The sequence below is a fragment of the Nasonia vitripennis genome, chromosome 3 (genome assembly GCF_009193385.2).
Source record: "Nasonia vitripennis strain AsymCx chromosome 3, Nvit_psr_1.1, whole genome shotgun sequence".
NCBI classification, from domain to species: domain Eukaryota; kingdom Metazoa; phylum Arthropoda; class Insecta; order Hymenoptera; family Pteromalidae; genus Nasonia; species Nasonia vitripennis.
In genome coordinates, this window is record NC_045759.1 from 21,649,987 (window position 1) to 21,677,816 (window position 27,830).

The 27,830-nt window shown below is 51.0% G+C and overlaps 2 protein-coding genes across 2 annotated transcripts in view; one reads left to right on the forward strand and one right to left on the reverse strand.

Annotated features, from left to right (window-relative positions):
• Positions 1–870: 870 nt before the first annotated feature.
• LOC100678672 (mucin-17) lies at positions 871–27,689 on the reverse strand. The gene is made up of 21 exons (XM_032598137.1): positions 27,268–27,689; positions 21,693–21,746; positions 13,702–20,639; positions 11,297–13,028; positions 10,544–10,827; positions 10,103–10,450; positions 9,673–9,990; positions 9,233–9,595; positions 8,877–9,162; positions 7,885–8,804; positions 5,686–7,803; positions 5,304–5,587; positions 4,717–5,200; positions 4,365–4,643; positions 4,039–4,285; positions 3,612–3,955; positions 3,239–3,530; positions 2,827–3,171; positions 2,466–2,737; positions 2,061–2,390; positions 871–1,974 (listed from the first exon to the last, which is right to left on the reverse strand). Exons 1-21 carry the CDS (start codon positions 27,332–27,334, stop codon positions 1,936–1,938), a joined length of 16,344 nt encoding a protein of 5,447 aa, XP_032454028.1. The 5' UTR covers positions 27,335–27,689; the 3' UTR covers positions 871–1,935.
• LOC100233152 (uncharacterized) overlaps positions 2,669–27,830 on the forward strand; it is a 28,760-nt gene continuing 3,598 nt past the window's right edge. The window contains exons 1-2 of the mRNA XM_008205097.4: positions 2,669–2,761; positions 2,842–3,209. The gene's annotated coding sequence lies outside the window, so the exon portion shown is untranslated. The remainder of the gene's footprint in view (positions 2,762–2,841; positions 3,210–27,830) is intronic.

Consider the following 27,830-nt stretch of genomic DNA (forward strand, 5'->3'; position numbering starts at 1 on the left):
TGTAAAAGGATTTGTTTGTGTATGTGGCGGCGACGGCGTTGCGTCTCAATCTCGGGGCCTCCTCCGGGCCACTCGCTCGTCATGTTTTAATTTCACGGCCAGCTCTCTCTCTCTCTCTCGCGCGCACGCTTGTTGCTCTTTCAGCCTTGCGCGTCTCGGGCCAGCCCGTGGGACTCTCTCGGATTCCCCCTCCCCTCCCTCCCTCTGCTCTCCCTCCGTGAGTTTATAAGTCCCACAGACGTGGCAGGCCGCAACTCACGGAGGCGGAGCCTCGGCTCACCTCGCCTGTTCTCTCTCTCTCTCTCTCTCGCGCGCGTTTTCTTCCTCTTCTTCTTCTGCGGCCTCCCCGTCTTGTATCTTTACTCCCGCGGGCCGCCCTTATTTCTTTTTCAGACTGCGCACGGACACCCTCGGGATGATCGTGCATTCTTTAGAGAGGCTCACCTGTTTGTTTATTGTTGCGGACGCATTTTTCGAATATCGTTACGAAATCGTGCCAAGATCGGTATTCTGGTATAGCTCTCGGATCGGTAAGCTTTGAACGAAAAATCGCTCTTGTCGCATCCGTTCGCGACTCGGACACTTTTTGCCTCGACTCGCTTTCACCGCTCCACTAGTGTATACGTTTATTTAGGTGTAAAAAGATCGGAATCGAAAGATTATCCTGGATCGCGATCTCGCGCTGCACCTCCGCCGATACTGCTGCCATCTCAAGGTGAGGCGAGTATCGGCACGTGGGGGCATACCTACCGATGGCTCGCGAATCGCGATGCAGCGGCCGTCGATAAAAGAGTTATCCTCTGCGGGAGTTTGAAAGTCTGGATTATAACGTGGAGGATGTGTGACATGAATGTAAATAAAACGATCGGCTTTGTTATTGACAATTATATTAATATAAAAGTACACAAGTACACGGGCACTATAATTATCGATACAAAAATATCCTAGTATTACGCGGTAGATTAAGAGGTTTCTCAGGTGGCAGTATGTACAAAAATATGTAATATAATGCGTAGTCTCGATACATCAACGTAACACGCACGTGAGTCAACACTATATCGATTACAAATCATTTCTTACAACTACGTTGTTATACGCATTACATATATATAATATACTCTTAAATATTCGTATGCTTTTATAATCCTGTTAATAATACACCAGTCCTCGGTTAATCATACATTTTTTCGGTTCGATTGTTCATTAAAGAGTCAGCGACGTTGCGCAGCTTCGTCGCGATTAATCAAATTTTTCTATTTTTCTTTTTACCTTTTTCTCTTTCAAGATAAAAATCCAAGCGTACTATTCTCGTGACTTTTCGCGCTCATCGCAAACGGATCGAACATGTATAGAGTGGGTTAACTGTCGAAATGAGCTCGCGACGAAGCCGGGCGACATGGCACGCGATCCTCAAGGACATAGACTAAATAAACAAACAACAACAACAACAAATAATATATTAATAAAAATAAAAATAATATAATAATAATAATAATAATAATAATAATAATAATAAAGACCTAAAAATAAATCGCAATGTCGGTAATACAATAATATAGATTTCTACATCGCCTATATATCGAGATGATTATTTTTCCGTTATGCTTTTTCCCTTGTCTCGCGGATGGACTCACTACAAAGAGTAAGGTGAATCGATATAGGTATATAGATACAAAATTAGACGAGTTGCGCGTCCGGATTTCATAATGTGTGTGTATTCAGGAAAAAGTGATGTAGGAAAGCTCATTGTCATTGGCTATATTTTGGCACGTTGTGAATGACGTAAAAGTCAGGCTTTACGAATTTGACTGGCTCGTTGACGCAGGTCGCGAGCAGGCGAAAGAGGAAAGCATTGCTGTTCGGCAGACACGAGGAGACGCACGGCTTGCTCGATGGCACCTGATGGGCAGCAGTTGTCGTCTGCTCTATGGGGACTTAGAACGAATCGAAGTTTGACTCCCTGTCGCTGCTCGCCTGCAATCGCAAAGTTCAACGATGAATTAGAGAATGTAAATTTTAATCATATAACTGATAGAGTGTGTGCAATGCACGTAACGTACCCTATCCTGATGGTAAAGCGGCGCGTGCTGCGCCGGCAGTCTCAGCGTGCTGCCGAGGTCCCTCTCGGCCATGGTGTGTCCCTCGCTCGCGCTGTCTCTAGCGTCTCTGTTGCAGTCTTTATTCCGGTGCTCGGCCATCTTCGTCGGGGCCTGAATCGTCGTCTCGCCGCAGGACCTGGCCAGGGTCGAGCCCGCGTCCGCGAGATCGAGCCGCATCAGCTGTTTCGTCGAAGCCTGTATCGTCGTCTCCAACTCCTGCTCGCTCTTGCTCGACGGCTCGATCGTCGACTCGGCCGACGCCTCCAGTGTCCTCGTCACCGTCGCCGAAACCTCATATTCGAATAGTCAGCCTTAGTCACTTATGCCCAAAACTTGTACACAACGAAAAATGTGCGAGTTACTCACCTGGAAGCCAGCACTGACGAGCGCACCAGTCGGCTGATGCTGCTGCTGCTGCTGCTTGGCCATCCTCGAGTCCTGCTCGGACTTGTAGTCGCAGCCGGCCTCGAGATAGTCGATCAGCTTGTGCTCCTCGACGGCGAAGCTGCTCATGGGCTTGTAGTTCTGCGGCGTGGCGGACTGTGGCGCCGAACGGTACTTTGCCCGAGGAATCATGACCGTCAGTGATCGGTCGCGCTGATCGTTCGGCGGACAGCTGTTGTTATTGCTCGCGACCACTGGAACAATAGGCAATCATCGGGGTGAGTAATTTCCTCTACAATATGTACTTTCGTCACGGATCCATGGAAAAAGTGCGGATAATAACCTGGAGCTATGATAGGTGCGGCTGGAACGAGTTTCCTCGGCGCTCGGCGTGCCTTGTTGTTGCTGCTGCTGATCTTGCGCGCGGGCCTCTTGGCGCTAGGGGGCGCTGGCGCCACCATTTGTGGAGGGGGTGGCAGGATGTGAGGCACGTGGTGAGGGATGGCCAGTTCAGCAAGGCTGCCCTCGCTGCTCGTGTCGCCGGCTCCAGGACCGGATATCATCGCCCTTCGGTCGCACGCCGCCGATCTGGATCTGCGGCTTGGATTGCGGAAGCAAGCCATACCCAGACAGACCGCCAGCAGAGCCACCAAGATCGCGCCCGTCGTCACCAGAGCGATCAGCAGGACTGAAAGTCGATCGTCGTCTCGTTAAGTACACAGTCCGGTAAGTTTGATAGAAAAAATTTGCCATACCTTTGAGGTTGATTTGACACTTCTGGCCACTGTGCCAAGCGAAGCACTCGCAGACCTCCTGCCCGTGGACGTTGACGGCGCAGTGTCCCTTGTTGTTGCACGCGGCGCATCCCAGAGGAGCCTGCGAACAGACTCGGCCGGGGTAGGCCGGATTTTCCGACAAATCTGCGTAGCCTTCCTTGCAGGAGCACTGGTACGAGCCCTTGAGGTTGAAACAGGCCGCGTTCGGCGAGCAGTCGTGGTGGGGGCCTCCCTCCTCGACGCCGCACTCGTCAAAGTCGATAGCTTCCACCTAGACATAGCCGGTCGATACGTTAGTTTGAAAGCATAGTTGGAGGATCTTCGATAGGAGTGTAGTGTAGTGCACACCCACCATTCCCAGATCTTTCGACGCGTAGACCTCGGTTCCTCCCAAGCTGTAGTTGCTCATAACCAGATATTTACGTATGACCTCCTTCAACCTCGTCTCGTCGCTGTTGGCGGTCAACTGCACGTTGAACACGACCTTGGGTGGGTCTCGGGTGAACCTGGCAATGTTCAGAGCCCGATACACGTCCCTCAGATCGCTTTGCATCAGCGTGCGATCCAAAGCTTCCTTGATGGGGTGGGCGTAGCGCCTGAAGACCATAGAACTGCTGTCGTTCATCGACGAATCGAAGACGATGCGGTCGCGACCCAGTCGCTCGAGGCCGACTCCGACGGTGAACGTGTAGGTCGCTGAAATCGATAAAGTTTACAGTTTCAGTGCAACGAATTCTCAACGAATCTGTGTTATTTTAATAATCTGAAAAATCCCCTACGCTTGCACGGACGATCCGGGAACATCCTGGCGAAGCCTCGCCTGCAGACGCAGCGCATCTCTCCGTTGGACTCCGCGCATACCTCGGACTTCGAAGCCTTGCAGTCCGGTACGCACTGGACCTTCGGTGGCCGCAGGGGAACCGACGGTGCTCCCAGTATACCTCCGGACAGCACGCGATGAATTTCGTTGCCGCTCACGTCCTGCTCGTCCCGAGAAATCTCCTCCTCTCCGTATTCGGCCTCCACCTGCGCGTTACAACAGCGATACATCCGATTAGAAATCGCTGCTGCAGTATACAGTGAAAATTCGCGAAAGTAGCCGTACCTCTTCCGCTCCTACAGCCGGTGGCTTCTGATCGCTCATCACGACGAAGATCGACTCGTTGTCGTTTCCATTCTCATAGCCGGGCGAGCGTGTAACCGAGTGAAGTATTGTCGAGGTGATTGTAGAAATGACGCTAGTAGGTCGCAGCAGAGTCTTCGTAACGGTCTCGATCCTCACCGACGTCAAGGTGTGGGTAATTAGCAGAGTTCGCGTCGTGGGAGGTGAACCCACTACGGAAGTCTCTGTCCTCGTGACCGTCAGCGTCTCGAAACGCGTAACCTGCAAAAAAGAGTTGATTTATTTTCGTCATTCATTCATCAATTTTTTTTTTACTCGTAGGTATATACTTTACCTCTTGCGGCTTCACTTCCACTCTCTCGTTCGTCGAGTTCTGAATGAACTCGTGCACGACCGTGCCGATAATCTCCATCATCTTCGATGCCGACTCCTTTATCTTCGGATCGGTCTTCCTCGTTTCCTGTTTGGTAGCAACGCTGGTCTTGGCGATCTCCGAATTTTCAGCGTTGGCGACCATCGTCACGCCGTCTATCTCAGTCCTCTGCTTGGTTCTCTCGTTGCCGTTGTAATGAACGGTCAACGTCTCGGTCGGCTCGATGCGCTGAGACGGCAACTGAACGTCGACGCTCGGCTCCAAGACTATGGAGAAGTCCGGTACTTTACTCGGTTTTCTCGAAATCGTAGATGGCGCTATTCTCGTGGGCGAAAGTCGCTGGTGATTGTTGTGGAAAGCGTGCTGGTCGTTGTAGTACTGAGAATGCCTGACTGCGGTGGAACTCGACGGGCTTATCGAGGCGATCGTGGGTTTCACAACGTGTCTGGGTAAAGCAAGTCGATTGTGACACACAGGTATACATGCACGACACACGGACTAGCGAATCATAATTTATGCGGACACGATAGAGAGAAAGAAAATCTCACCTGTGCTTAGTTTCGAACGGCCGAGCAGTGTAGACACTGACACGATCCGGTTTCTTTGTGTCGATCGGCTTAAGGAACTCCTCCGGCACGTTCACGACGACCGGTAAGTCCACAGTTCCGTGCACAATCGGAATTTTCGATTCGATATCCTGCATCACCGGTATGTGAGATGTCGCCAGGGCGGTGCCAATTTGAATGGAGCCCGATACCGCCACTCCCGGTCGGACGGTCGCTATTTCGAGCGGCCGTGTTGTTTTCACAGCCGGGGGTGGTGGCACCATGTCCTGCGGAAAAAGGGAAAAAGGGGATTATCGCGCGAATGAGTATTCAGCTGGATCGTTAACGAACGATTCGAATCGTATATATCGAGGGTATCGCTAACCTGCGAGAGAATGTCCGCCAAATACGGTCGAACCACCGACGGCCTTGGACTCGGCGGTACCATATCGACGCTGGGCGGAGGAGGCGCCGCGCTGGATTCCTTCAGGGGAATGTACAGCGGTGGAGGCTTGAGGCCGGAGAGGTCGGATTTGATGTTGGACTTGTTGTCGAGAGTCGTGGTCGTCATCGCTGGCGTCGTGCTCGAGCTCGTCATCGACGCGGTCGTCGGTCTTATCGAGGTGATGTCCACCGGAGGTGGCGAGAGACCGAGAACGTCGGTGGGCGACGGCGGTGGTCTCAGTCCTTCGTCCATCTGGGCCTGGTTGTTGCCGCCAACGGGTGGCGGTACCATGTCCTGAGAAAGGTTACCCGACTTGGAGTCGTCGTGCTCGTTGTTGTCTTCCTTGGAATCCGTGCTGGCGAAATTGGTCTGGAAGGCGGTGGCTAGCGACTCTTCCGTGGGTTTCCTCGGCCCGGTACTGGCACTCGGCGCTCGCTCCGTTTGCGTCTTACTTTCGTTTTCCTCGCCGGTCGAGTCTATCGGCAGTGAAAACTGCACTGTCGACTTTCTGTTGTGATGGCCGCTGGAAACGTCGACCGGCCCCGGCACCTGGGCCTTAGGCTTCGTTATTATTTGCGGGTGCTCCGGGTGGCTCCTCGTCGCGTGATGATCGTATTGCGGCCGTCCTCTGCTGTACGCGTAGGTTTTGTTTCGCTGGCTTTCTCGCTCCTTCGCGTGGCTCTGGATCTGGAAAACTTGTCCGAGAACCGGTCGCGCGTTCACTTGCGAGACGTGACTTACGTCCGAGGATTCAGTTATTACTTCGGACTTGCCGGAGTCCGAATTCGATACGGCGAAATTGGGTTTGGAGAACGGCCTACTGTGACCGTTCGGCTCGAATACTGGTATTATCGCCGGCGGCTTCAGATCTATGATCTCGTGCGAGTAGCCGGGCTGCTTCCGATCGGCTCCGCTATCGACGACGCCGGTGTCGTACGAGTTATGGGCTTGGGTTAAATATTGATCCTGTTTCTTCTCGCTGCCGATAATTATATCGCCTTCCTCGTGGTTGTTGCTGTAAACATGCTTATCGGCCGACGTCGGGGCTGGGCCGTTATCGCCGTGATAATTGTTCGCCTCCTTTCTCACGCCGGATTCGCCGTATTTGCTCGACGAGTCGGAATCGGCCTGTCCGCGATGGCTGTCCTCCTTGTCCGACGTCACTTTCACGTTCTCCGAGGCATCGACCTCGGAATCGATCGGTTTGTCGGGGTCGTTGGACGAGGGATTTTTATAGCCGAAATCGGCCGCGTGATCGTCGGTGATGTAGTCGAGGTTCTCCTGCAGCGACTGTTTGTTTATCGGCTCCTGCGTCGGAATCTTGTAATTTTCCTCCCGATACTGGTGTACCTTATTGTTATTGGCCTGTTCTTGGTGAGCAGGATTGTATATCTGCTGATTCGACTCCGTGAAAGGCGCTACACTCGGCTGCTGCTGCTGCTGCTGCTGCTGCTGGTAGTAAGTATTCTGCGGTAATCTGACGGGCGGCTGCCTGATGGGGATTTTCGGCCTCTCGATTCGCGTAGGTGGCCGACCGAAAGGACGAGCCGTTATTCTGGTCGGAGGCCGAGGCCTACTAGTTGGCCTTGGCCAACGGGTTTGCGGATTCAGTAAAGGCTTCTTTTCGTTTTTCCAACTCGTGTGCAGCAGCGAGCCTGCGTTCGACGAGTCGTAGAACGAATTTTCAGTCGGCAGGGGCACTTCGGTTCTTCGGGGTGGAATCTGCTCGTTTCCTAGGTGAATTTTCGTGTGCTCTCGCCTAGGAGGAAACTGCACGTTGGGGTAGTTACGCGGAGGGCTGGTGGCCGGTCTCGACTGGCCTCTGACGTGGCCACTCTCGATTCCGTGATGCACGAGAATTTCCGAGTGAACGTGTCCTTGGCCGGTGGATAGGTTCAATTTGTCGTGATAGCGAGTCGGTACTTTCTCGGAGCCCTGGGATATCGGTATGGAATGATGCCTGTTGGCCAGATTTTGAATTTGGTTCGCCGGGAGCGCTGGCGGTCTCATGTAGTCGGCGGGATCGTCGTGTTTCGAGTACTGCGGGAGATTTTCAATCTGGAAAGAAAAAAAAAAACATTATAGCGAATAAGAATGACACATATGTATAGCATGTAAGATTACGATCGATAAAAGTACCTTGTCTATTCCGATGAAGCCAGGCCCGACTTCCGGCTCGGGATACGGCGACGGATCGTCAAAGTATTGGCCGGAAATGTGGGGCTCGCTGGTGTCTCCGAAAATCAGCGCTTGAGTACCGCCCTGCGGTATAACAACGTTGGCTACTTGACTAGGCTGGATATTGACTAAAAGCGGCTGACCCGTCGATCTATCGATCACGTGGGGAACTTGATGAACAATAGGCTCCGGCACGTGTGCCACGATTCTCGATCCATCATAGCTAGCGAGGTTATCCGCTTTGACGAATTCCTTCGAGTGTAATCGATGCTTGTCATCGATTAATACATTCGACGTGACAAGAGGGTCTTGCGGGCTCCATGGTGGTCGCTTATTTTTATCCGAGTTACGATGCTTCGAGTCGACAGTCGCGCTCGACGACGGCCTAGAAGGAGGAATGAGAAGTGGGTCGTTTTCCAGAATATCCTGTTTCGAGCTGATCCTCGTGGCTGCCTGGTTGTTGTTGGAATAAATTTGCTGCTGATGCTGCTGCGGTCGCTGGGAAATAGCAGGCTCGTGAAAAACTACCGGACCCTTTATGTGCTCTTCGTAAATTTGATGCGCGGGATAAATCTCGAGCTGTTGCGAACCTTTTTGAATCTTTATCGGCGGCTTGGGCTTGGGCTCGTTATCGAGCACCTCGAAAACCGGATGCACCGGAATGTTCGGCACGGATACCGGCGGTGGTTTCATACCTATGTTCTCGTCTTGCCCGCCGAACGTCTGAGGCGGTCTAGGGCCCATTTTACCCGGCTTTCCGATGATAACGTCGCTGTTCGCGGTTATCACCTCGCCCGGAGATATCGGTATGCCATCGGCTAAGCTCGCGGTCACCTTGTGTCTCGTCTCCGGAAGATGATTGCTATTCGCCAAGTGAAGCGCTGGAAAAAAATCGATTCGGTTATCTTTCACAGCATGAGATACGCATTCGAATACAGAGACCGATCGCTTACCGATATTCTGACTCTCGGCCGTCTCGATGTCGCCGTCGACGAATTCCGCAACTGGGATATAAATCGGCGATCTCTGAGTCGTAGTCGCCGGTGGTTCGGTTATCGGCTCCGTGTCGTTTCTACGCGTGGCTGAAGTTTTGCCCTGAAGCAAACCAGCCATGGCTGTGATCACTGGACCGAGAGCCGACAGGCTGTTTATGCCCAGAGAGCCCAAGCTCAGCAGATTGCTCACCTGAGACGGCTTTTTACTCGGCGGTGGATTGGTCGATTCCTCTGGTATTTCTTCCTAACATCGAACGTCGATTACACTACCACATCGAGATCTTGGAAATAGTAAATTACCGTAAAGAGCTTACCTCGTTGTGAGAATTATCCGGTTCGATAGGATTAGAAGCAGCCTCGTTTGTTTCCGAACCAACGGAATCGGCTACCGAAGAGCTGGATGCAGTTTCGAGGTCGTCTATCTTATCGACGGAGGCCGTGGCGGATTGATCGTAAGCGCTGCTCGTCGAGGGAGCGACCTCCTCCTCGTCGTCGAAGAAAATGATGGTCGATCCGGTGACCACGTTTTTCAGGGTGTCCGAATGATGCGAAGTCGTGAGCAGAGCGTTCATGTAGCCGGGCTCGAGCAAACTCGGAGCGATTGATTCCGTGACGACATTCTCCACTATTTGGGTGCGTGATGAAACGGTGGTAGAGGTTTCGCCGTCCACTCCGGCCTTTGGTAACAACAATTGAGTGCGTACAATAAAAAATGATGTATCTCGAGTGCAATCGTTAAAAAAGAAAACAATACCTGCAGAAGCGTGGTGAAATATGTGTAGGTCGTTAAATAAGTTTTTGTTGCGAAAATTTGAATCGGTTCCGGTGTCGCGGTGACTGGCACCGATTTAGTGGCCGTTTTCTTAACGGGCACTTTTTCGTAAACGATATCCGATGACGTGGCGATATTGGTTTTTACCACGGTACTGTCTTTTTCTAAATAAGTATTCAAATAGGTGTAGGTAATGTAGTATGTTTTCGCAACGTCCGTCGTTGACACATCGTCCAAGGCTGTCAATGTTGTGGTCACACTTACTGGCTTAGGCGGCGGTGCCGATTCCGTTATGATCAGCTAAAAACGATTATTCATCATATATACCCATACGGGAACGGCTCACGTGCGCGTACGCGCGAGAATATAATAGAATGTGATTTGCATGTTATGAAAATTTAACTCTGCATACCTGCGTAACTATATCGTGAGTCATCTCAACCCTAGTCTTGCCATCTTCGATGTAGGTCTTTTCGAGGGCTCTGGTACTCATGTACGTATTCGTCTCGGGCAGTTGGGTTTCCGACGGCTCGAGTACCATGTCCAGGTAGTATTGCGGGGCGGTAACCGTATTGGTGATAACTCTGGTGCTGCTTCCGAGGGCGTTTTTTTCGTCGGGATGGTCGGTGTTCAGCGTCAAGTAGGTGTAGGTTGTTTTGAAAACTTCGGTCTGCAGAGTCGGCGACGCCTCGAGTGTAACCGAAGCAGCTTCGGAAACTGGTTTTCTGTGCCTTTCTTCGGTTGCGGTATTAGCAATCACCTTCGATGCAAATTGAAATAATAAACCTTCGCGTCTTACTAAACTACTTATATTGAGCAAATTTTTTTTGTTTAACTCGTGAAAAAATTATACCTGTTCGTCGGTCGATACAATCGTCGTCCCATCGCGCGTTATAGTATTGAGGTAGGTGAAGGTCGTTGTACAAGTCTTTGTAACGAATTCATTTGGCTTATCTTGCGGCAAAAGCATTACAACTGCTTCCGACAGGGTCAGGGTGGGTTGCGGATTCGAATTTTCCCAGCGATAGGCTGGTGTTGTTCCGGCAACGATCACCTCAACCCCATTGGACATTACTCTTGTTGCGAGATTGAATCTTCTTCCTTCGTCTTCAACTTCCTCGTTACTTTGTGCATCATCTAGAAAATCAAGTGATGTAATCGCAGTCGGAGATTTCGTAGACTGGCATCTGATCAATTCGTAATTTGATAATCTCAAAGTGAAGCTAACAACAAACGCAGTAAATACACGGTGGGGAAATAAATATGTATATATCTGTACAATGTATGAGAAAAGTATAACACAGAGAAGAGTTGTTGAAAATATTCAAACAGAGCTTTGAATTAGGAAGAAGTTTTTATAAAGATATGTACATTAGAATAATTATTAGAACATATATAGATGTATATAATATTTACATGTTATACATTGTATAATGTGAAACTTTTTTTACAAAATTTTTTATAAATAGTAATAGTTTTTCAAATATTTTACATAAAAGGAACCAAAAGCCAATCGTCAAATATATAAGTCGAGAATATATTACTTTGAACGTGGGATCGGAAAGTTTTAAAAACTATTGTTAGAGAGAGAGAGATATATACTTACCTAAAGCAGAGCTAAGTGCAATTGACGACGAGACCATTGTCGGCGTCACTGTCACCGTCACAGGAACTGTCAGTGTCAAGGTGGTCACTCTTGGTCTAACCGTCGTTGACGAAGTTACCTCGGTTTCTTGTCCATTAAGTGTGGTCACGACATATGTGTAAGTTCTCAATCGCGTAGATGTTACAACAGTCTCGGAATAATAAATACTGGTTTGCAGTTCCGGGGTAGCCTGGCTCGACTGCGACGAGGTCGAGGCTGCGTTCTCGTCCGCCTCTACTTGCGACGGATCGATTTGCGGAAAATCGGGACGGGACAGCGACAAGTACAGATCGTCGGTTAAGCCGGCTTCGATATCTTCAGGTGTCAGAGAGGGCAGTGACGTCGTCACTTGTGAATCCGAAGCTGACGTGCTTTTCACTTCGATCGACTTTGACTCTAGTGGGATAACGGTCGGTATTTCGCTACTGTCGATGTTGGGACTCGATTCTAGCGAATCGTCGCTACGGGTAAACGTGTTTTCGCTCGTGGAGTTTGTCGCGATAGGTATTACTCTCAAGTCGTCCGCGTCATCGGGTGTGACGTTTTCCAACGTCGTCTCCGTTACGGGAATTTCGCTGTCTTCCGACTGTGACTTTGGTACGATCGGATCGTCCTCTTCCGTGCGATCACCACTGCTGATTTCGGTCGTGGCTTTCTCGTCTTCGACGATTGTCGGGTATTCAACAGTGGTACCGATCCTCTCAGGATTGTCCGAGGCGGTTTCGGTCGTCGCATCGATTTCCTTCTCTGTGTTAGTCTCTTCGGTAGTGCTCGTACCGTTTTCACTCGTGCTGTCCGCAGCGCTCAAAGTTGTCGAGTCCAGAAACTCATTATTCTCGGTGTCCGTCTCTTCGTTGGAATCGTCATCATCTCCACTCTCGGTTGTGGTAGTTTCCTCCGAGAAACCGGGGAAGAAAAAGTTATCGGTGATGATGATCGGATCGCTCGAGGAAGACGGTTGTTCAGGTTCGATGGTGAAAGCCTCGTTCGGCGCATTTTCGAGCTGCGTCGAGGGATACAATTCGGGTGTCGGTACTTTGCTGTCCTCGCTGTCGTAATAATCGTCGGCATCATCGTCGTCGGTGGCTACGGTATAAAAGCCAGTGGTGATAATAGCCAAGGTTGACGTTGGCGCGGGAATGGGTCTGACGTTGACCAATTTCTTACGGGTTATTCTATCGCGCTGAGTTTGCGTCGACGCGGCGGTCGGCCTGACTTTTCTTCTTCGCGTTACGGTGACTTTGTGCCTGTTCGCTTTTTGAAAATCTTCCGTGTAATCGTCGGCTAAACTGTTGCCGTAATCGGCCGAGTCGACATTCCTTAGTCTCGTGCGCGTCACGACTCTTCTGCGCGTTGGCGTTGCCTCGATCGACTCGTAAACCGAGGATCTCGTGTAAGGAACCAGTGGTCGTCGACGCACGACTGTCAGAGCGTGCTCCTTGGCACTTCTGCTTCGGACGACCGGTACTCTCACGCGTACTCGTTTCTTAGGCACGTAGTCGTCCTCCTCTTCTTCCTCATCTCCAGCGACGTAATAGTCTAGGCCTTGGGTTCCTTGATGCGTTCTTTGCCCGAAACTGTGGTAGTTTTCAACGATAGAGGACGTGCCACTTGGTTCTTCGAGGAAGTCACCTGGAAAGGTGGATGTTTTTGTTTTTGCGTTTGTTGATCGATCGATGTCTGTGATTACGTTCTATGCATCTCTAGCCAGTTATAATATATCCTTTCAGTCATTTCCAGCGTGAGGACGCGCGTGCGACTGTTTCCAAAGACTTGTTAGTCGGAATAGACAAGGAATGATTCACGGGATTAAGTTTGATTTAGGAGAAGTAGTAATGAGAGAGAGAGAGAGAGAAAGAGAGAAATTAAACTGAAGTGTACACTCTAAGATTCGTTTGATCAACTCGAAAGAACCTTGTTAAGAAGGCCGTTGGTTAAGACTAGCACCCGAAATTCTGAGACTTGATCAATACAAGATAAGTACGAAAGCAAAGTTAAATTCAAATCAATGAAACTTTTTCTTTACACATACGAAATATGCTGGACTAACAACTACAGCGTCTTAAACAGATTCACAATTATTATGCACGTATAATGAACTGTGAGATAGAGAGAGAGAAAGAGAGAGAGAGAGAGAGAGAGAGAGAGAGAGAGAGAGAGAGAGAGCGTATCTTAAGCTGTATAATATATAATATAAAGTACAAAATACATGGTAATAAAATTATCTTAAACTTAAATTATAACTCTGTGTCTAAATTTAATTTCGAGTATTCATAGTGGTAATAATAATTAAGTTATAAATCTACAAAGACTGCATAATAGAGGTGGCAATGTAGGAGAGTATTGATGGACTTTTGGTATTGTTAGGTGTAGATGGACGTGGAAATATGCCGTCCGACATCGCCCACTACGCTCTCGAGACTCTGAGTAGGTGCGTGCGCGTCGATCGGCTCTTCGCTTCCCGCCAGAATGTAGGAGACCGGCTCGGAAGCCGAGTTCAGCGACGGGGAAAGAGATGCAGTTACGAGGAGTTCGCTTACGTCCCTCTTCCTCTTGGTGCTCGTCGATTCCTCGCCGACTACCACAGTGCTGAGAACCGTGCTGAATTCGCCGGGTCTTCGACCCGAGACGTACAGTGTCACCACGCTCGTTTCGGGCGCCTCCTGAGTCTTCGCGTGGACTTTTCCCCTCACCCTGCTGGACGGCCTGTCGACCTCCTCCTCGGACAGGTCCTCGTAACTCTCGGGCTTGTAGTCGAAGTCGACGGGCTGGTTGCGTCTCTCGACTTCTCCGGGCAGCGAGTTGCTCTGCGTGAGCAGGGGCACCGCCGCGAATAGCGGATCCAACAGGGGATTTGCCTGCTGTAGTGGAGATTGCGGCTGCTGGAGGAGGAGCAGGAGCGAGTTGAGGTTTGCCGCCGGCAAAGCGACGGTGGGCGTTACGACGACCGTGTCGGTGATGAGCTCGGTCGCGGTGACGACGTCGGTTGTCGAGTCAACCAGCGTCGTTAGAATTTCCTTGCCACGGAAGGTCAAGGGGATGACGGTACTCTGATGTTTCGTGATTGTCGTGACGTAGGTTGATGCGCGAGTGTCGTAACGCGTTGACGGAGTGGGAGCCGGCGCCGGGATACCGGGCACCAGTGGGTTCGCCTGCTGTCCCAGCTGTCCGAGGAGCAGTTGCGAGAGTAAAATGTTAGCCAGGGGTGCATTCTCGGGTATGGAGGGCCGAATCGTGGAGACTACGTTTTCGATGGAATAGACCGTCGACGGGACTACCACGGGTTGGGAGAATCGCCGGCCGCCCGACGATGTGAGCGTGTGTGAGACTTTGGTGGTCGGTGTTTCGTGGATGACGAATCGAGTGATCTCTACCTGGCCCTGGAAGTTCGTTCCGGTCATTTCGCTCGCCAGCACGAGGAGATCTCGGCCGTCGCTGTTGGCGATGGTACTGTAACGATCGGGACCGATGATTTCCGTGCTCGGCTGTGCCGTTATGATGTTTCGTTTCTCGGTTACGCCGTTGTTGACGACGGGGATGGTGACTTCGGTCGGGACGTAGTGGGTGACGGTTATGGTACCGTCCAAGTCGCTCGCGTCTTTGTACTCCTCGTGAGAGTTTCGTCCTCGAGACGAGGTCACTCTGCGATTGCTGTTCCCTCTGGCGTTGTTCCTACTCGGAGTTCTGCCGGAAGTTCGCCGAGAGTTGCTCGAATCTTGGTACCTGTTGGTTCCGGCTCTCGTTCTCGAGTTGCTGTTGGTTCTCGCTCTGAGGTTGCTGGTTCTCGACGTGGTCAAGGGTCTTTTGTAGCCGGACTTGCCCGAGGAGCTGTCTTTCTCGCGCAGCGTGTACTGCCTGTTGGAGCTGGTCACGGGCGATGGCTTCAGGCGTATGTTACTTCTGCCAGTGCTGGCCTTGGCCCTCGTTCTCGGAGTGTTCGGAGTATCGACGTACTCCTCGGACGACTTGTCTTCCTTGTTCGATCGCGAGTTGCTCGGGTAAGATCTGCCTCTGGAACCGTATCTCGCGTTGGTGACCGGTGCCTTGCTGTACTCCTCTTTGCTGGAACTCAAGTCGCTGTCGTATCTGTCCTCGATGGTCGACACCTGAGTAGTGGGTCTTCGGAAGCGGGAACTCAGAGATCGCGCCTGGCGCCGAACTCTCCTGTTCCTGCCGATTCTCGTGAACGGCCGAATGGGCGTTACCGATTTTTGATTGTTTCTTTGACTTGCCGGTGGAGCCGATTCCTCCTGTTCCGATCCTTCGTAATCGTTATCGCTTATCTCCTCGACTGGCTCGTCCTCGAAATCCTCGTCGTCCTCCTCGGCTTCCTCGTTCTTGGTCTCTACCGGTGCTTCCGTTGTCTCTGGTTTTCTTCCGTACAAGGGTCTCGGAGGGAAGAGCGTGGATTGACCTTGTCTCGTTCTGCTGCTTAGAGCGGGCGGAGTAGGTCTCGTCCTCCCGTTGACAGGTCGATTGCTCGTATTCTGCCTAGTTGGGTTGTTCGCTCGCCTCGTCGTTGTCGTGGCTGGAGCTGGTTTCGGTGTGCTTCTTATGCCGCTGCCGAAAGCCGGAGGTCTTCGGAATCTCAAGAGAGGATTGTTCGCCCTCCTGGGTGACTCCGTAGTCGTGGGATGCGTGGGTGGAATGGTCTCGTCCTCGCCTTCTTCCAGTACCGGTGACTCTTCGGTCGCCAAAGTCGCGGTAGTGAACTCGTTCGCGTTATCTTCCTGATCTTCGTGTTTCACAGTGGAGGAGAGCTTGGCGAGCGTCGACGATGGGCGGATTCCAGGTCTGTATCTCGTCGAGGACAGGGATATGGGCGAGCTTCGGCCCGATGGTCGCAGCGAGGACGATCTGATGGAAGAAGATCCTCGTCGGCTTCCCGAGTACGCGGACGAGGGAGACGCTCTGACGGCTCCTCTGCTTCTGGAGCTAGCTGAAGGATAGTTGGTCGAAAAGGCCGAAGAAGCTGGGAGGGAACTTCTTCTTCCGCCGGAGAAGCGCCTCGAGCTCGACGCGTTTATGCTGCTAGAACCCAAGGACGGCGTGGCGCGACCTCTAGAGGACGCGAAACGGCTCCCTTTGCCCGCCAGAGTTGCGGTTATCGTTGGCGTTATGTCGCTTCTGGTAATGGTAGTGGCGCCCTGAGGCTTTCGTTTTGGATTGAACGTCGGCCTGCTGCGCGATGCGAATGGTCTGATCGGGGGCGCGCTCGAGGTGCGCTTCCTCGAGGAGAAGGTCAAGCGCGATTTCTTGGTGGATTTCTGATCGTCGCCTTCCTCCTCTTCGTTTTCGTTCTCTTCTTGATCGGAGTCGTTCAGATCTCCCGTGTGATCCTCGGAGATGGACGACTGTATGACAGCGGGAGAGGGCGAAATTTCGGGAACACCGGTAGCGTGGTTAGGTGGCAAGGTCGACGTTGCCCCGATGTCCAGGGTCGACGTTGGTTTGGCAATCAAATAGCTGGACGTGCTCTCTATGATCTGGGCGTATCTTCCGTCTATGCTCGTACCGATGACTTTCGATTGATAGTAAGTCGTCGTGTCGTTCGCCTCGATTTCTCCTTTGATCAGTCTCACGAGCCCGGTCCTGTGTCCGTGAACAGGTGTGTGGGTGGCCAATTTCTTCTCGTCGACGGTAGTCGTGGAGGTGCTTTCCAAAACTTTGACGTAGAGCCCGTTTATGGTTGAGCCGATCTGCTTGGTGGTGTAGAAGATCGTGGTGACCTCGTCGGCGTCGACGATGGTCCCCTTGTTCAGAGACAAGACGCCGGTTGGTAGCAGCGGTGTAGCTGAAGCCGAATAAACCGGTGTGGGCAATTCAAGTTTCGTCGACGTTTCGACCACTTGAGCGTAAAGCCCGTCTATGTAGGTGCCGTAGACGTCGGTCATGAAGTGAGTAGTCGTGCCGTCGTTAACTTGGCTAGTTCTTATCGTGGACAGTAAGCCGGTCTTGGGTGCGTCGCTAGTCTTGCTCGGTTCGATTGGCTTCTCTTCGGTGGCTAATATTTGGGCCGTAGGGACAGGACCGCCGATCGCGCGAGGCGTAGCTTTGACCACCAAATCGTCGGGATAGGAGACGCTCGTGACAGTTTCTAATCGGCTTTTCAGTATAGTCGAGTCACCAATGTAAGAGGTCGTGAAGTAGGTGAACGTGGTGTAAAGAGTCATGGGCTCGGGTGAAATGGTCGAGCTCAACTCGTTAACCTTGACCGTCGGCACTTCCTGCAGTATGACATTCGGAGATGTCGTTACTTCGTTGTCAGAAGTTGCCTTCGACTCTCTCGATTCGCTCGGCGCAATGCTGTGGACAGGTGTCGCCAGAACGAAGGGCCTGTAAGTTTTCACGACTTCCAACTGTACCGAGGGTGTTTCTGTTACTCCGGGGGTGAGTACATTGCTAACGGTTTCCTCGCGACTAGTAGTAGCTGTTTCATCGCCCTTAATGAATGTCGTCCAGTAAGTGAATGTAGTGAAATACGTCAGAGGTTGTTGTGTTTTAGTTTCGGGTTGCATAACGGCCGTTGGTTTGATGGTTTCCGTGACGACGTTCGTGACCGTCTTCAAACGGCTGACAACATCGGTCGCATCTCCGTTGTACATGGTCGTGAAATAGGTGTAAGTCGTGTAAGAGGTTTGCAGTAAGAGAGTAGGAGCTGGCTCGACGTCGTGGTGATTGGTTTCCGACAACTCCTGATCTTCGGGAACGCTGTTCTTCTTGTCGGCGACGTCGAGGACGGTGCTTCCTCCAGAGCTAGAAGTGAAGATGACGTCGGTTTTCATCGATCCCAGAACCTCGCCGTCGTTGGACATTTTCTCGGTGGAAGCTTCGTCCATGATTGTCGTTTCATCGGTGTAGCTGAACAGGGATGAGTCATCGGTAGTCGCTTGCTCTGGTTCTTCGGTGCTCGTCACCTGAGCCTTCTCTTGGGCTTTCTTAGCCAAGAGTCTAGCTTCTTCCTCCGACTTTTGCTTCTTCAAAGCTTCCAAATAAGCCAAAATTTCCGGTGGTGGTGGTGGTGCTGGCTTGGGAGTCGTGACGCTGGTTCTCTCAACAGCCGGTACGACGGATGTGGGTTGTATGCTCTCGGTGATGACGTTACCGAACACTTCCGTTCTGGTCTCGATTTCGGTTTCATCGTCGACTATGATGGTCGTGAAGTACGTGTAAGTCGTGTAGTAAGTTTTCAGTTGAGTCGCCAGCTGAGCAGTTTCGGTCACGCTTGGACTTGGTTCAAGCTGGACAACTGGTTCGACTCTATCCGCCATGGACTCGGTCGTGCTTTCCAGTGTCGCCACTTCTTCTTCGAGGGTCGTCAAGTCATCCTGCACAGTGGTCAAAATGTTCTCGGTGCTTTCTTCGGGAACTGTGAAATTGTTGTCGTAGTTGTTGGTTTGCGTCTCCACAGCCTTGGTGGCGAAGCTAGGCTCGGCCACTTTGGTTGGAGCTATAGCGAACGAGGCGTCCTTGTCGATCAGACCGTCGAAGTCGATGGATGAACCCACTGGGTCGATGGTCTGAGTGATGACGTTGGTCGCGGTCACTTTTCGGCTGGACACGCTCGTGGTGGAGTCGTCGTAGAAGGTCGTCAAGTACGTGAACGTCGTGAATATCGTTTTGAATATCAACTGGATCTCCTCCACCTCCTGCTTGTCCACGTTCGTGTTTTCGATCAGATCGGTGTTGGAGGAAATTTCCACTTTGTTGGTAGGACTTATGCGCGCTTTAGTCGGAGTGACTCTCGCTGATTGAGAGCTGGTTGTCGGGACGACTTCCGGTACGAAGGTGAGCTCCGACGACACGACCTCTCGCGATTTCACCGACGTGCTCGTCTTGTCTTTGCCGGGAATGAAGAAGGTGGTGAAGTAAGTGAACGTTTTGTAAACGGTCGAGGGTATGAGCTTAGTAGCGAAAGACGCTTTCTCCTCGGCCTCCTTGTGCGCCTTATCTCCCTTAGCCGCGAGGAATTGATTTCTAGGAGCCGTTCCCTTGATACTGCGGCCTTGATTCGGTGGAATGATGTCGTTTCCGAGCTCGCTCTCGGTCGTGGGCTCGGTGGTGAGGATATCCTTGATCGTCGTTAAAACGTTGTCGGTGGTTTCGGGTGGCAGCGTGCTGATGGATTCCGAGGAGACGACGTCGTCGTCGTTCAAGCTCTTGCTACTGTCTTCGGGGAAGAAGTAAACGTTCGAGGAGGTGTGAACGATTTGAGCGTAGTTGGTGCCGATGTAAGTCCCGATAATGGAGCTCATGTAGTGGGTGGTCGTGCCTTTCACTGTTGTAGTCGAGTCGATGACCTTGATCAAGCCAGTCGGATTGTCCGAGCCGAGTTGCTCGTCGGGTACCAGAAGCAGAGGCTTCGTCACCTCTCCCGAGTAAGCTCCTTCCGGATGACCCACGGAACTCGGTTGAAGATCGATGGCACTGTTGGACTGTTTCGAAGATTTCCGAACGACGTCGTTGACGGGAACGCGAGCTTTGAGCGAGATCGTTTCCGTCATCTTCTGCTGAGGCACGACACTCGTGGGCTTGATCTTCAAGACAGCGATGCCGTCGTCGGGTCGAAGCGTCGCGTCGCCCTTGATCGTCGTGGCCGGACGGCCGACGGGTGCGGGTGCGGTGCTCGGCGAGAAGACGATGACCGTGTCGCCAACCGTGGTGACGAAATCGGCGAAGCCGTGGTAGGTGACCGTCGCCAGAGGCTTTATGTCCTTCTTGGGAGTGATCTTCGGCTGAGGCCTGAAGATCTTCGCCACCCTCGGTCGGAAAGTCTTGGGCTGTTCCTCCTCCAGCGAGGCGGCCGCGTCCAATCCCTTGTCCACGTAGCCCTGGTTGACCGTGTAGGTCGGGAGATTGTCGTTTCGCACCTTGGCAGGCTTGAATCTCTCCTCGCTGCTGTCCGGCTTGTTGAGGATGTCGTTGTACTTTAGCTCGCTGGACTCGTCCTTGGAGTCTTGAAGGATTTCGCCGTTAATGTCGCTGATCGTTTTGACGATCTTTATCGGCGCGTCGTCCAGCGTCAGCTTGGCGTCAGACCAGCCGTCTTGCGGCCTTTTCGAGGGATAGACGAAGTAAGGAGCGGACGCGTCGGGCGTCGGTTCCCTGTCGTAGAAGACTCGGCTCGAGGTGGAGAGGATCTTAGCGTAGAGCCGACCGTTATCCAGAGTCGTGCCGACGACTTGGGTCGCGAACTCGGTACTCGCGCCATCTTGCACGAAGGTACGGGCTGTCTTTGTCAGAACGCCGACAGGGGGCGCGGATTTGCCGGGACGGGCCGGTACCAGTAGGACCGTTGTAACACCTTTTTGAGAGAGAGAGAGAGAGAGAGAGAGAGAGAAAAAGAGAGAGTAACGAACAGAGTGTGTGGTTTTAGAGATAGAGTCGGTTGCAGTGATCGTGTGATTGTGTCAGCGTCGGTCCGTTGTCAGTGCGGGTGTATGTTTGTGATGTAGATTTTGTCAGAGAGACGAAGTGGCGAACGGACGTTGGAGCAGACGGCATCCAGTAGTTGTTGAGAGTGTTGAAGGCGGGGAGCAGACGGGAGCAGTAACAGAAACAGAAAAAAAAGAGAGAGACAATCTTAGTAGACTCATAAATTAGTAGTTTCCTTGCGGCTCGAGCTGCACTGCATGTATGAGTGTGTGAGAGAGAAAGAGAGACCCCCTTTTTTCATGATGGTTAGTGATCGACTGAGAATGACAGCGATAGAGAAAAAAAAATTGTTAAACAAAAATTTTTCCTCGACTTGGTGGTGAAAATGTTTACTGTATATAATATGTACAAATGAGGGATTATTATATACGCGTGCAAAGCTTCGCGATAATTTAAGCATTAAATTATTGCTACTGCAATTGATAATTGGCAAGTTGTGTTGGGCAATCATTTTCTCATCTTTAAATTTTGAATTAAATTAATGAAAAATCATCATCCCTATGTACAACACCCCGCGTTAAGTGAATCGTTACGTGATTATGTACATGAAAAAGTCACTCGATCGGTACACATTTATATCCTGCGAGTATTGAGAGAGCAAATATATTTACAAAGAGTACATGTTTCACAAGCTGCGCACACGTAAGAGGGAAGCATATGAGTCTACGTCCGTATATATTTATATTTATGTACACGAGCGCGCGAAAATCGAAGGTTCGGAGCAAAACAAAAATAAAAAAAAAAAAAAAAAACTAACTACGTGAAACACGGGAGAAAGGAGACATGCTTGACACATATGATATACATAAAATACAAATGAAATCGGCGTAAAAGGAGTTTGCCGCTTTTTACACAAGTATAATATATGAAGTGTTATTATAACCAAGCCTTCGTAAAAAAAAACCCTTTAAAAATCACTCACCGTCGATGTCCCTCTGTATTCTCGTAGCCTCGATCTCGTCTTTCCCGTGAGCTCCTGCAAAGCAGACGAGGAAAAATGAGTATGTCTGGGTGTGGTTCACGGAATAAGAAGAAGATGGAAGAGAGAGAGAGAGAGAAAAAAAGGAGTCTACTACTCGGGGCGACGAGCGCTCCGAATACGGAATTCCGCGATTACGGGAGTCCCGCGTGTGTACACACGCGTGAAGAATCGTCTGTATCCACAGACGAGCAAAGAAAATCCGTCAGCGGCGGCACGAGGCTTCTAGCTAAAGATGTCGTTCATCAGGGGCCGCGCGACGTACAGTTAGTTGACCGACTGGCTGCTTTGCTGTGTGTACATACGTATATACTTACATACACAGGTTCGCGTCGCGCGCACTTGTTGCACGGCGGCGGCGACGACGACGACCACGACTTCTTGTGCAAACGCATCGCAGAAGTGAACTGGTCGTTTCCCTGAAATCGCGCCCCCATTAATTTTAGCCCTTCGGCTATCAGGTCGTATACGCTGTACCGCGATATTGTGAAAGCCGAACGAAAGTAAAGTAATATACTGTCGAAAAGAGCGACGACTAATAATCGGAGTGTATAACCAATCGCGCGAATAATTACGCGACAAGTGCGTCGACCCGAGTATCAGCTAGTATATACATACGCGTGTGTATCGAGTATCGTCCGCTCGAGAGCGCGAGGAGATTCGACGAGGGAGAAAGTAAGCAAACGTGGGAACGATCGCTCGCCGTTCACCAGCGCGCGGCTCTTTTGCCATAACGCTCGCTCGCGCACCTGCGCGCACCAGTTTTATTATCATCCCATTATTCCCGTAGCTCGCGCGGGTTCGTCTCTCTCTCTCTCTCTCTCTCTCTCGCTCGTTAACTGGCATCGGGTTAGAGGAGGAAAAAAAACAAAACAAAAAAAGTCGGAGCAGAGTTCTATTCCATCCGCGAAATTCGAATTGGACGGTGTATCTGGGTAAATAAGTCATTGGCAAGAAAGCAACGCCGATCTCTCTCCCTCGGCGCGTGTATGAGTATACATACGAGCAAAGTGAGAGTTACTCCTATCGGCGCGTTGCTGGAGATCCGGAAAACGAAGTAGCCAAAGCCGCTGGTATGCGAGTCCGGTGACGGCGCATGCACACACGCATATCGACACGCGAATTCAAGTAAAAGTGTCGAGGGTGAAAGCGTTACCGCCGCCGCCTCTCTCTCTCTCTCTCTCTCTCTCTCTCTCTCTCTCTCTCTCTCTAAACCGCATTGCATCGTTGCAGCGCAGCTGATGAACGGCTCTCCTACAGAGGAATACCGAAAGGATGAAAAAATGCCATACGCGCCGTGTATAATCGTATGCATCCAGGACGAATTCCAGCTGGGTTGCGAGAGCGGGAAACCAGTTTGCTATAGTTGTTATACGTGCTCCGGTAGCGCGCGCGGCGCTGACAATCGCTCGATTATAGAGCGTTCGATTTCGGAAAATGAATATACGGCGTCGGGAATTATGTGGTCCAAGGAGGTTCACCTGTTAACGAGACAAGGCCGCTCTTACGGGCGAGAGAGCTGCGCGCACTCTGCGAGATGTGGGCCGAGAGGTCCGACGAATTTCGAATAGCCTTCGGCTTGTAACGGATCGACACACTGACTCAACTCTCACCTACTTTCGGCCTATACTCCACGCGCGTATGAGAGAGAGAGAGAGACACCGCCGCGCATTAATTGTTTTCCACTGCAAAACTCTCTTTGTTGATCGCCGGCGCACGTATCTCTCTCTCTCACTCACTCGGCTGCAGTTATTTCGCGCATAGCTATATACACTATACTCGCCGGTATTCGTGCCAGTAGGCCGGCCAATAGACCAAGCCCATACAGCTGTATATCCTCTCTATCTCTCTCTACTGCGCACACATCCCTCGGCAGAGAGAGAGAATTTTTCGACTCTGTACTTACATATACTTTCACCTCTCTCTCTCGCTAAATCATCAATCCTCCTCTCTTCTTCGCTACGCGATTGGGATTAATTTTATTCGAAATTTTTTTAAGTGGCACGTGCGATCGAGAGAGAGAGAGAGAGAATATCTTCGGGGAAAAAGCATCGAGAGGGAGAGAGAGATGCTGGGACTTTCTCCCGAGGAATTTTTCGACTCGAGTATTAAAACTGCGAGCTCAATACGCGCCGATATTTAATGCACGACCGCTCTAAAAGCCCGCGCTGGTAAGAAGCGAGAATACATGGATTTGCGCATCTCTGCGTTTATACGCACTTATATATACAGAAATGTACGTGTACACCTATGCGTATATACTGGCGACTCTCGAGGGAAAGCAGTCGGCCGCTGCAGCAGCGCGTTACGTTGACGGCGTCGCTTACGCACTATATAACCATAAGCTCCTATGCATTTTCCCGCGCGACTTTCTAACGAGTGTCGGCTCGTCGTTTCCCTTTTACGCGCGCGAGCTCTTGCCGAAATGTCGTCGATTTTCAGGAAATTTAAAAAAAAAAAATAATAAAAATAACAACAATCGTACGCTTACTCTTGCGGCTAATTTCCCGCGCATAAAGCCGTCGACGCGTGACTCGCGTGTCCCGGCGCGTTTACACGGCCTGAGAATTCGCGTGGAAAAACAGCGCTCGCAATTAGACGATGCGCGCGAGCTAACGCTCTCTGTTGTGTAACTGTTAGAAATTTTTGTGCGCCTCCATTCAATCGAGAGAAGCGCCTACGAAAGGATGACGATAACGATAATCGTGGTATATAAGCGTGTAGCGGTGTCAAAGTGACAATTTTCGCCTGCGTGTAAGCAGCCGGCTTTCACTTGGCGACATGCTCGACCGGCCGATTGACGCCGTGAATGTTGCAGCCGCGGGTGCAGTGTGTGCAACGCATACGATCCTGTATAACACACTCGCATGGCAAACATAAGAGATGTATAGCAATGGCACACAATGACTGCCGTCTATATACGTGCGGGAGATGATGGGATCGCGCGGGATTATGAGAAATGCTTAACATTTTGGCCTGGTTCTCATCAGACGGTATAACGCAGAGAGAGAGAGAGAGAATGCGCTGCTCCTCTCCCCGTTTATAGCCATAGAGCAGCCGATCCCATGCACCTCGCTCGGGACTGCATCACAGCTATAGCTATTATATAAACGCTCGAAATTCGTCTGTAAGAATGAGCTTTTTTTCCAGGGCGGGTATAGATGCGCTCGGAGCGTAAACGGAGGAAAGAAACAAGTCCCCGACAAGTGGATTAGACTACTCGGAGTCGCGAGTCGAGGTACAGTTAGATTAAACTCGAGCAGCTCGAGCGCGTCTCTTTTTCTCTCGGCTATGAGCGCGAGCCAAACTCGTCACCTCGTCGCCCTTTTTTTCTCTCTCTCTCTCTCTCTCTCGCGCGCGCGCTTCCTGCCGATTATCTAGCGCACAGAGGACTCATCTCTCGTTCTCGGAGAGCAACGGTGTTTGCGCAGTAGCTCGTCGTGGGAAGGACTGTCTGCGTTTATAAAAAGAAAAAAAAAAAAAAAAAGTCGCCCGAAATGAGCCAGTATAAAAGCCAGAAAACGCATTAGTACACAAAACAATGGCGACGTTAAAAGTCTCTACATAATACACACAGCATCGCGGCTACTACTCTCTTCCTGTTTCCTTTTATTATTTTCTCTCTCGTGTCCTGCGGTCTAATTATCGGAGAGAGAGAGAGAGAGACCTGTTGCCGCTGGAATAAGAGTGAAAGTCTTTTCTAGAGTATCAGTGAAAATGCGCTCGGCTTGCCCAATCGGGCCATATTGTTAACACCAGCTGCTGCAACACAGGCGTATAAATACGCCCGCGAATCATAATGAAGAGGCGTCCTAATGACGCGCTCGTGATGACTATAATGAGAGATAGAGAGAGAGAGAGAGAGAATGATGTTGCATACAGCTCTCTCGCGTGGGTCGAAGCAGCGGATGATGAGGATGATGACGGAGAAGTAGAGAAGAGAGGAAGATGCGACGAGGAGGACTTTCTAATGTTGCATCATACACACAGAGCCGCTCTCTCGACATATGCATCTCCGCCGGCGATGTTTTCCCGCCGATCGACGATTTTTAGACGGATTCGCGATGTAACGAGGAAGAGAAAAGAGAGAGAGAGAGAGAGATGCGCGAGCGCTCGTTACAGTTATGTTGAGGCTGCGCATACAGGTGTGCGTGTGTATACTCTCGAGAGGAAAGAACGGGTCTCTCTCTCTCGTGTGTGTTTGCTCACATAACGTTTTCGGTATTCTCACTGCCTATTTTAAAGCACACTCGGTCAGAGTAGCGCCATGCCATTGTCCTCCATTCTTTCTCTCGCACTCACTGCCTCAACTTGGCGATGAGCCGTTGCTTTTACCCAACGCCCGATTTACGAGCTAGTCCTACTATCCGCGCCTCGTCTAACATCTCTCGAGGATTCCGCGACCGCATCGATTATAAGCACTATTGCGATACCATCGACCAAATCTCCCTTATAATACAGGCAAATAAGACTTTCCTCCTCGGAGCCTCCCACGCCGATGCGACCGCAGAGAGCCTGGCTATTTCGAATTCCAAGCCTGCAACGCTGAGGAACTTTCCAGAATACTCGCCGTTTATACGTATATATGTATATATTACAACGAGAGGGTGCATCTGCGCGCCTACGGAATAACAACGCGATGTAAAATCTCGCGCGGGTCCTTGAGGCAGACTCCGACGCTGCACGACGAGTGTCTTGTACAAATGGCCTTCGGCTATCGCCGTAGCTTTTCTCTCTCTCTCTCTCTCTCTCTCTCTCTCTTTTGCTCGGAGCGCAGAGCAGGTGAAAGTTTGCGCGTATAACGCGGATCCGCAGCGACGATCGCCATATTTTATTCGGAGATTCGCATACCGATCTACTATGCGCGCCTAAATAAAGGAGCGGAAGCGGACAACTATCGTACGTATGTAGCTATGTACAAGCGTTAAGCGAGAGAGCTGCATCTGCGAGAGGTTTGCAACTCCTTTCTCAAGGTTCTCCGCCGTCGCGAGAAAGTTCCGCTGGACTTGGATTTCCGTCGCTGCTGATGTATCGCCAGAGAGAGAGAGAGAGACGTCCCCGATTCACGTCGGCAAACACGTACGTCTATTACTCGGCGGCTGTATCCCTTTCGCGCGTCATTTGAGAGAGAGAGAGAGACGAGATGGAGGTGAAAAAAAAGAAAAACAGACACAACGCAACGGACGATAATCTTCGTTTCGCAAACGGCCGGGAATTAAGGAAGATTTCGCAAAGCTGGCAAAAAAGCTCCGGAATTGCCTGCACTGCGCGCGCTTATACCTAGCATTGCGAAAACCTCAGATAGTCGCTCCTTAGACGGACGGAGAGCAGCAGTAGTGGCTACTCGTTGCGTCAAAGCGCAGAGATGCGGACTGCCTTTCTAAATTCTCGCGATATCGCGTGCATCCGATTTCGGAGCGCGGCTTTATTTATTTTTATTTATTTTTTTTTTTTAATTTCATCTCCGTCCTTCTCCGGTGAATTGGTCGAGGCGTAAGGAAGTAAAATAAATACAGACCCTGAGCGGCGAAGAAGAAGCAGCAGCAGATGAGGAGGAGCAGGCGAAGTCCGGTCAGCCGGCGCATCTTGGCGGCGGCGGCGGCGGCTCACCAAATCGGCTCAGAGCGGCTTAATTCAGCTGCGCACTGCGCTCGAGAGCTAGTTCAACCAAAGCCCCGGCACCGCGTTTGCACCATGTGTCGTTCGCGCGAGCTCTTCTATCTTCCCTCTTTCTCTCTTCTATTATATCCTCTCGCTGCACAATATACCGATCTTCTAGCTGTCCTCCTCTCTCTCTCTCTGTGGAACACGCGCGCGCGCACCTTACGTCTGTGTCCGTAGTTTTCGGATTAAAAAAAAAATAATAATAATAACAGAATAAACGATCCCCGAGCTTTCTCTCTCTTTCCGTACGCTGTCGTCGCGCTCGTGCTCTGCTGGTGTTCCGCTAAGAACTGACGACTCGCCGCGCAAGTGCGCAACCTCCAAGGCTCGAGCAAGAGAGAGAGAGAGAGAAGCCGGCAGAACAAGCCTCTCACACTATCTGTGTGTATAAAGTATATACACGCGCAGGATCGGGAG